General features: G+C 39.4%; 1 protein-coding gene across 2 annotated transcripts in view; it reads left to right on the top strand.

Annotated features, from left to right (window-relative positions):
• Positions 1–815: 815 nt before the first annotated feature.
• The window catches only part of PARN (poly(A)-specific ribonuclease), a 164,260-nt gene continuing 154,856 nt past the window's right edge, over positions 816–10,219 (top strand). For both annotated transcript variants that reach the window (XM_059038327.2, XM_059038326.2), the window contains exons 1-5: positions 816–2,200; positions 2,604–2,681; positions 5,326–5,405; positions 6,208–6,275; positions 6,361–6,442. In XM_059038327.2, the coding sequence (XP_058894310.1) occupies positions 2,182–2,200; positions 2,604–2,681; positions 5,326–5,405; positions 6,208–6,275; positions 6,361–6,442 (327 nt within the window). In that variant the 5' untranslated portion in view covers positions 816–2,181. The remainder of the gene's footprint in view (positions 2,201–2,603; positions 2,682–5,325; positions 5,406–6,207; positions 6,276–6,360; positions 6,443–10,219) is intronic.

The raw sequence follows: 10,219 nt of genomic DNA, 5'->3' as shown, positions 1-10,219 counted from the left end.
ATATTTACGCTTTATCATATATATGATTTGCAAGTTTTTTCTCCCATTCTGTGGGTTGCCTCTTCACCTTGCTGATAGTGTCCTTTGATGCACAGAAGTTTTAAATTTTGATGTAATTCAATTCATCGATTTTTTTCTTTTGTTGCCTATGCTTTTGGTGTCATAGCAAAAACTCATTGCCTAATCCAACATCATGAAGCTTTTGCCCTATGTTTTCTTCTAAAACCCTTTTTGGCTCTTACATTTAGATGTTTGATTTATTTTGAATTAAGTTTTATACCGTGTTAGGTAAGGTTCTAACTTTTCTTTTGCATGTGGATATTCAGTTTTCTTAACACCATTTGTTGAAAAGAGTATCCTTCCCTCACTGAATGGTCTTGGCATCCTTGTTGCAAATCATTTGACCATATATTCAAGGGATTATTTGGGGGCTTTCTATTTCATTAGTCTCTATGTCTTTATGTCAGTACCACACTGTTTTGATTACTGTAGTTTTGAAGTAAGTTTTGATATTTATTGAACTTAAATTACTTAAAATTTAAATTTAAGTGGCCATATGTGACCAGTACTTTCCATCTAGGACTTTTAAAGCTGATACTAGAAGGCAGAGAGACATTTCAAGTTTGATGTTTGACTACTTGTCATATTGGTTTTCACATTTACTCTCTGCTGCTCACACTAGGAATAGTGGGCCTAATTAACTATATATAAATTTCCTTTGAATGAGTAGAGGAAAACGGACTTGTGGCACCTGGTAGGGAAAATATGGTCACACTCTTACTTGTTCTTTTGGGTTCTTAATATTTTCTTTTTGGGGAAAATGGTTATCTGCTTTTCAAAAAGCACAAGTGGTTCATACTCAGTATTTCTCTCAAACCTAAGGTGTGAATGCAGGGAAATGTGACAGCAGGTCAGAATGCTGATCATATCTTACATTTATTTTTATAGTGCTCTACAATTCACATACATTATCACCACTGACCCTCAGCCCTATTTAGTGGATGAGAAAATCGAGGTTTAGGAAGATTGAATAATTCCAGACCTAATAAATGGCAGAGCTAGCCTTTGAAAGTAGATCTTCTAATCAACTTTCATAGTAGGCTTTTGTGAAAGACCAAGGTGAATTCATTCATTCAACCCACGTTTATCGAGCATCTCGACGTGTCAGCAGTGTCGTAGGCTCTGGGAATCAACTGCAAACCACAAATCAACATAAAACTCCATCAGGCAAGACCTAATCTGTTTTGCCCACCGTAGTATTCCCAGTAGCTAGTGCAGTAGATAAAGGTCTCAGGTTTGTGATCCCCGTCACCTCTGTAAGTAACCCTCTTTTCAATTATTCTTATTGCAGCACCCTGCTCTTTCTCTTCACAGAGAACTTTGGGTTTCCAAGTGGCAAGTTCGATTCCTGCCTGACTTTCCCCTCTTCCCTCAAGTTAAGCTCCAGTGGGAGCTTGTCTTTTCCATTCCTCACTGTATCCCCACTCCTTTCAGGGTGCCTCTCACATAACTGGAACTCAAGAAATATTTATTCATCAACTGGATGGATGTCATGTCACGCAAACTTCTGAAGTAAATGGCCCAGGCTTCCCTGGTGGTGTAGTGGTTAAGAATCCTCCTGCCAATGCAGGGGACACGGGTTCGAGCCCTGGTCCAGGAAGATCCCACACGCCGCGAAGCAACTAAGCCCGTGGTTCACAACTCCTGAGCCTGTGCTCTAGAGCGTGCGAGCCACAAATACTGAGCCCGTGTGCTACAACTAAAGCCAACGTGCCTAGTGCCCGTGCTCCGCAACAAGAGAAGCCACCGCAGTGAGAAGCTTGAGCACCGCAACGAAGAGTAGCCCCCGCTCCCTCAACTAGAAGAAGCCGGCATGCAGCAACGAAAACCTAATGCAGCCAAAAATAAATAAATAAAGTAAATTGTCCAAGTCTGGACCAGTTAGACCACGCCTTGGAGGACTTCGATAGCCACGCCCCTCCTGTGTCCCGGGAAAGGAACACAGCCTTGGCCCCGCCCCTGCCATAACGCAGCACACGTGACGGCGCGCCGGCGCGCGCTGTTTCCGGAAGTCAACCCCGCGCTCTCCGCCGCTGCTGCCTGAGCTGCTGGCAGTGGAACTTCGCGAGTGGAACGGCAGAGGCGGGCCGGACGGGGCCGGGGGCCTGGCCACTCTGCAAAATGGAGATAATCAGGAGCAGTGCGTGTCCGCCTTGCACCTCTCCGCGTACCCGCGGCCCCCTTCACCCGGCCTGCTAGGCCCGGAACACGGCTGGTCGGCTTGGCGGGGTCCGGGGCAGAGGCAGCCCCTCAGGGGTTTGCTCCCCTTTTGCGCCTATTGGGGGGCCTTATTCCTCTCTGGCCCGTACACCCTTCGGGGCCTTGTCGTCTTTCTTACCCGGGCACCCCCAGGGCCTTATCCCTCTCAGGCTTGTGCCCCCGCCGGGCTTATTTTCCGCCTCTGTTTGTGCACCCCTTAGGGACCTGTCCTTCCGCCCTAGGAGACGTAGGAGTTCCGCGGGCCCTCCTTCCTTCCCAACCTAGTAGCTCGTGGGCAAGCAGCTAGGCCACCGGTTCTGAGCCTCTTCTCGGTTTCTCCGCAGATTTTAAGAGTAATCTCCACAAAGTGTACCAGGCCATAGAGGAGGCGGACTTCTTCGCCATCGATGGGGAGTTTTCAGGTATCCCTCGCTTGCAAGCTTGAGGCTGGCACCTTGCAGTGTATAGCCAAAACTCCTGGCCCCTACCCCCTCCTCCCTTGCCCCGGACTTCTGCCTGCTGGCCGCTCCTCCCTGTTTGTAGCCTTGGGCAAGTTGCATGGGTCTCCACGTTTCCTCTTAAACGTTTCGAAAGCAGGGAAGAGGTGCGGTGGGTTTTGTGATTGGGTTTGTGGTTGTTGGACCTCTCAGGGTTGCAGATAGAGATTAAGGTTTTGGTGCTGCTTAAAAACTGTTGGATGTGTGTGAGACAGCTTGGGAGTTCGGGTCAGGCTTTTTTGTGTGTGTGGTGAAATACACATAACATAAAATTTATCGTTTTAAAGTTCAGTGGCATTAAATACATTCACATTTTTGTGTATCCATCTCCAACCATGCATCTCCAGAACTTTTTCATCTTCAGAACTGAAACACTGTAGGCATTGAACAATCATTCCCAACTCCTCTCTCCCCTCTGCCTCTGGCAACCACTGTTTCTGTCTCTATGAATTTGACTAGTTTAGACATTTCCTGTAAGTGGAATCATACAATATTTGTCCTTTGTGACCGACTTTAGGGTTGGACTTTTGCAGATAAATGAGGGTATTCCTTTAGGTGTTAGTGGAAGTGTTCATTGCCTGCCTTGGCATGGGTGTGCATGTGTGTCTAATACTTTAACTAACAGTTATAATTGCAAGGTTTTTTCTTTTTCTGTTTTTGGATCAAAGATATCCACTTTTGGTATAGATAACACTTTTGCTACAAGCTTAACATGTTTCTAAGACTTTAGCTCTTTCTAAAGGACTCCATGCTGGGGGTAATCTTTGGCTTTAATTAAGCCTGCAGTTTCTAGTTGGAGTCAATTTCCTGGAAAGCTAAGAGTTTTCACCACAAATAATTGTCTCTTGATCGTGAGTATACCTCTGTTGTGTAGTTGTTACTCCAAACTGTTGACCAAGACTCTAACAATAATGCACATCAGTATTTGTTGATGTCTGAGTATGCATTAGTCTTTGAAAGCAGCTAAACTTATTCAGTCATAGAGATTGTTTTCTTAAATCATGCCTGTTTCGAAACCTAATTTTTTTTTTTACTGAATTATAATTGACCAATTATATCAGTTTCAGGTGTACAACATAGTGATTTGATATTTTTATACACTATGAAATCACCATGCTAAGTCTAGTTACCATCTGTTAGCTACAGAGTTATTGTTGGCTATATTATTGGCTATATTCCCTATGCTGTGACTTTTTTTATAAATGAAACTTTGTATCTCTTAAACCCCTTCACCTATTTGGCCTTTCCACCCACCCCCTCCCCTCTGGCAACCATTAGTTTACTCCCTCTATCAATGTCTTTGTTTTGTTCTGTTTGTTTTGTTTTGTTTTTTAGATTTCACCAATAAGTGAAATCATATGGTATTTGTCTTTCTCTTTCTGACTTGTTTCACTTAGCGTAATACCTTCTAGGTCCATCTCTGTTGCAGATGGTAAGGTTTTATTCTTTTTTATGGCTGAGTCATTTCTTTATATGTATGTGTATGTGTGTGTATATATGGCATCTTCATTATCCATTCATCTATCTTTGGACAATTAGGTTGCTTCTATGTCTTTGCTATTGTAAATAATGATGTAGTGACATAGGGATGCATATATCTTTTCAAATTAGAATTATTGAAGAAAAAATAATTTTTGTTTTCGTATAAATATCCAGAAGTGGAATTGTTGGCTTATATGTTAGTTCTATTTTTAATATTTTGAGGAAGCTTTATACTGTTTTCTATAGTGGCTGCACCAGTTGACCTTCCCACCAACAGTACACAACAGTTCCCTTTTCTCCATATCCTTGCCAACGCTTGTTATTTCTTGTGTTTTTGAGAATAGCCATTCTGACAGGCGTGAGGTGGCATCTCAAGATTGCTTTGGCTGTTTGGGGTATTTTGTGGTTCCACACAAATTTTAGGATTATTTTTTCTAGTTCTGTGACAAATGCCATGGGTATTTTGATAGAGATTGCTTTGAATCTGTAGATTGCTTTGGGTAATATGGACATTTTTACAGTATTAATTCTTCCGATTCGTGAGCACAGTCTTTCCATTTATTCCCATTGTCTTCAATTTCTTGCACGAATGTCTTATAGTTCTCAGAGTACAGGTCTTTCACCTTCTTGGTTAAGTTTATTCCTAGGTATTTTATTCTTTTTGATGCAATTGTAAATGGGATTGTTTTCTTAATTTCTGTTTTTCATAGTTTGTTATTAGTGTATAGAAATTTACAACAGATTTCTGTATATTAATTTTGTATCCTGCAACTTTACTGACTTCCTTTATTAGTTCCAATAGTTTTTTGGTGAGGTCTCTATAGTGTTTTCTATATTTGAAATCTATTTTAGACACTGAAACTGCCCATTCTCAAATTGAAACATTCACATCTCTAAATTCATTACTATAGAGTTTAGCTTGGTAGCCAGTGAAATTAATGCTAATTTTGAAAAAGTGCAGAAAGGAGCACTTCCAATTAATTTTAATTCATAAAAATATGAAATTATAGCACCATTGAATAGTTGACTGACATTTTTCCATTAGCATTTATTAACAAGTTAAAAACTTTTATTTCTTAAAATCTAGGAATCAGCGATGGACCCTCGGTCACCGCATTAACAAATGGTTTTGACACTCCAGAAGAAAGGTATCAGAAGCTTAAAAAGGTACGTGGATGTGGTAGAAAAAAATTTTTTTTCCTATGTCGGTCCTGCATATGTTGAATTATAGAGGAATGTAATCATTAAACTTGTTCATTTATGTCTCAGCCCCAGCTATAAAATGATATTTTAGTGGTATTTAAAAGAACAGTAAAAATAATTGTTAGCTGGAAAACATTTTGGGGAAGGTTTAGTATTTTCAGTGTTAATTTGATTTACAGGAAATGTGATGTGGTTATTTTAATCATTTGGAAATAGGTTTACCATGATACTCTGGATGATGGATAGGTGCCTAAGTTGGGAAAAATATTAAGAAATGTATATAAATTAATAATGCGTCTGATACCTACTAGAGAATGGACTTTGAGGATATGGGGAGGGGGAAGGGTAGGCTGTGACAAAGTGAGAGAGTGGCATGGACATATATACACTACCAAACATAAAATAGATAGCTAGTGGGAAGAAGAGCATAGCACAGGGAGATAAGCTCGGTGCTTTGTGACCACCTAGAGGGGTGGGATAGGGAGGGTGGGAGGGAGGGAGACACAAGAGGGAAGAGGTATGGGAACATATGTATATGTATAACTGATTGACTTTGTTATAAAGCAGAAACTAACACACCATTGCAAAGCAATTATACTCCAATAAAGATGTTAAAAAATGCGTCTGATAGATAATCTGTAATCTGTTCTAATTGGAAGTATTCTTCCAAAGTTAAGTAATCAGAAAACCCACCTGATTGAGAATACTATTGCTGATATCGACTGTAGAGCACTGTTTTGACAGATATTTTATTTCCCTTTTCCAGCATTCCATGGACTTTTTGCTGTTTCAGTTTGGCCTTTGCACTTTTAAGTATGACTACACAGATTCAAAGTAGGTTGTTTTAATAAGTGGTGGGAATTCTTTTGTCATGGCATAATGTAACACCCTAAGTCTCCTTTTATCTTATTTTCCCTAGGTATATAACAAAGTCTTTTAACTTCTATGTTTTCCCGAAACCCTTCAATAGATCTTCACCAGATGTCAAATTTGTTTGTCAGGTTAGTAGTATAATTGAGGGTTTTTTTTCTGTTATGAATTGCTGATGAGGCAGTGTGGAAATGTGGAATCAGAATTCTCTCTAAAATTTGGTTCTACCACTAACTTTGCACTTTGCACAAATCATTTCACCTCTCTGACTTTCAGTTTTAGGGTTGTAAGTTACTGACACTCCCATCTTCCCTTTTACTTGAGAATGAGTTAAGGAATGAGATGTTAAGAGACAGGTAGATGGAAATGAGAACATGAGCTTTATCATTAGTAAAGCTGACTCTGAGACCATGGCTTCATAGTGTGACTCTTTTGGGAATTTTTAGTGTCTTACCCCTGAATTGAACCTACAGATCAGGACCTTCAGGCTTCTTCCCACCCCATTCTCATTGTACCCGTCTCCAAGGGTAGAGCTTTATTTTCTGGAAGAGGAGGATATGTGTATATTCTGTTTGGAAAGAGAGAGCCCAAAAGGGGCTAAGCTATATATGTTCAGTTTCTTTTCCCAAGCTCACCAATTAGGAAAGAGAGGGTAGATAAAGACCACTGTTTCCTCCTGAGGAGGAGAGGGCTGACTTTATGAACCAAGGTAAGGATACAAGGAGGTTCCCCTTTAGAACACCCTATTTGGAGTTGTAGCTGATCTAATAGTCACTCAGTGAATATCAGTTTCCCCTTTCTGCTCTCTTAATAATCTGATACAGTGGATAAAGTGAATGTGAATAAGTGTATAGCGAATGGATATGTGATGAAAGCTGAATGTTGGCCTTTTCTCCTTTATGATCTTATGCCTGAGCTTCTCTCCCTGTAGCAACATTAGTTCCTTTGAGTCTTCCCATCTTTCACTTTTCCTGCATGTAAGTAGCAATGCAGTTAAGAAAGCCTGGAGGATAGGCTTCTGAGTGACTGAGTCATGTCAGGTTCTTTCTGTAATAAGGCAGGATATAAACAAATGAAATTGAGCAGTAAGTGTATATCTAGGGCTGAAGAGAAGGTAATTTTGGTCTTGTAAACCTGAATTTTTCTTAAATTAGCAAATAAACCATAGTTGATATTTCTTGACCCTGCAACCAGTTAACAGCTATTTACCAGTCACCTTAGTATAGGATACTTAATTAAACAGTATTTGTAGATTTTCACTGAGAGAAAAATAGGCTCAGTTGGGAAATTTGTATGGATGTAGTTTTCCAACAGTACCAGAAAAAGACAATTATTTAAAGTAGATTCTTCAGTGGCTTTAGCCAGGGGTTAATCAAACAAATGCAGACAGTGGCAATGAGACACCTTGGGGATGGTACTTTGTTCTAAAAGACCAACACAAACACATTTATTCTAGGAAATGAATTGGAAAGGGATCAAAAGAACCCTACCCATTGTACAAAGCCATTCTGGGGCTACACCTGGAACACTTAATGCAGTTATAGTAGCCAGCCACTCCTTAAAACAAAGAAAGACATCACAGACTTGAAGACAGGCCAGAGACTAATGTCTAAAATGGACAATGGGATAAAAATAGTGCAATTCTCTATTCTGGAAAAGCAAAAGCAGAGAAGAGGTTTAGACTCAGTAAGTAAACTTGTGAATCGTATGGATATGGTAAATGATAGTATCTTTGAATTTTTTTCTTTTGTCCTCCATCTAAGGTGGATTTTGCTTTAAAATTCTATGATGACAGCAGAGTTGCATCTTACAAGGAACTTATTAGTTTCTGGAGTCAGTGAGTAGGGTGAAAATTGTGTCTGGTCAAAAATCAATCTTGAAAAGCTCTTATTACCCTTAAAGCAGGGAGAATTTGGGGGCAAAATAACTTAATATGCTCTTTGAAAAATAAGCATCTGTATACATAGTGAGCTGCTCACACTGGGTGGGATTTGGAGGAGTGAGCTGCCTGAGAGCCAGGCACACTCCTGGAGCACGTGCCTGTCCAGTGGGGCGACAGCAGAACTGCATGGCATTGGCATTGTCTTCACCTCCTCTTTTTCTTCTCTTCTACTTCCTTTTTCTGACCGAACATCTGTAGTCAAATTCATGGAAGAAAATACATACAAGGTCGTGAAAAATCGAGACTCTGCTGCTGTCTGTAGAGTAAAGAACGAGTTTCTTTTTTAATCCCGTCTTCCAAATGCCACTTCCTTCCCCATTTCACTCTTTTTATGTCCATATGTACATATACTCTTATGTCTACATATATATATATACATAATTTTAGCTTTTTTATGTAATATACACAGGATCATAATATTCATATTTTATATAACTTGCATTTTCTACTTAACACACTGTCTTTATATTTCATAGTATGGATATGTTATAATTTATTTAATTGGAGTTTAGAAGTTTTCTAGTGGTTACCTATTTTAAACAATGCTATAGTCAGCGTCTATGTGCAGCATGTCTTGGTTATATGTAGCAATATTTTTATAGGATAGATTTCCTAGAAGGGGAATTGCTGACTCATAGAGCTTATATATTTAACATTTTGATAGCTGCCTCAAATTGTCCTCCCAATTAGCCGTGCTCATCTATTGAATCCTGAAAATGGTAAATTTAGGACAAACCAAAGATAGTGGTTAGTAAACCACAAATAGATTTTGTTGGTTCAAAGTGTTTTTTCTTTATTTTCTTTTATTATTTTTTTTTATACCATAGGTTCTTATTAGTTATCTGTTTTATACAAATTAGTGTATATATGTTAATCCCAATCTCCCAATTCATCCCACACCCTCCCCCCACCAATCCCTGGACGCTTTCCCCCCTTGGTGTCCTTATGTTTGTTCTTTACATCTGTGTCTCTGTTTCTGCCTTGGAAACCGGTTCGTCTGTACCATTTTTCTATATGGTTTTTTTTCTTTATCATGGTAAAAAATATATAACCTAAAATTTATCATTTTAAGAGGCTTTCAGTTCAGTGGCATAAAGTACATTTTTTGGGTGCAACTTAGAGGGTATTATTTGAGTGGAAAGTAAATAGCTTCAAAAAGGGGATAGGTGAATCTCTGACTCTGGATTTTTAATGAAGGAAGTTAGGATGTTTTGGAGTCTAGTGACAGCAGGGACAAAAATGCCTTTCCATAATCCATCTTTTGGTGCCTCTGTCAGTGATGGAATATTAGGTGGGCAGAGTTATAAGAATACTCAGGCATGGTAGATAAAAAGGCTTGTGGCCCAAGTCAGAAGTCATTGGGTCTTGTTCAGAACAAGATAAAAAAGGAAGATATGGGCAGGGACTGGTTGCTTATTTGAAACCACAGGAAACCTGGACATGATGGAAAATGATGTGCCTGTACCCACACGTGTGTGTGTGTGTATTTGGTAAGGTTGCCTTTTTATATCTCATCATATTTTAAAAAGAATTTGTGTTGGGTAAAAAGTATATATATATATATATATATATATATAAAAGTATATACAGTATATGAAACCTTTTAACATGAGATTAAAAAGATAAGTAAGTGAAAAGTTGGAAGAAAAGAAAAATGAGGATATGATTACTGTGTTATGATTAGAACACAGAATTTGTGTCAAAGAAAGTCTCACCTTTTTGTCTCTGAGCTTCCTACCAGCCAAGAATAGGGGGAACACACAATGAATCTGTGGCCCATAGGATCGAAATAGGCCAGAGCTCAGGAGAAGTTCAGCTTCTCTCGGACTAGAGACCTCAGACCATTTCCCCTTCTGTTATCATAAAGAAATCACTAATGAAGAAGACCTTGTCTTCAGTGGCATCTCTAAAGAGAATATGGTAATGAGTTTACTAGAACTTGTACAGCATCCCTCAGCCTAGACTG

This window comes from Kogia breviceps, chromosome 14 (genome assembly GCF_026419965.1).
Source record: "Kogia breviceps isolate mKogBre1 chromosome 14, mKogBre1 haplotype 1, whole genome shotgun sequence".
Taxonomy (NCBI): Eukaryota; Metazoa; Chordata; class Mammalia; order Artiodactyla; family Physeteridae; genus Kogia; species Kogia breviceps.
This window is presented reverse-complemented; position numbering and strand designations above follow the sequence as displayed.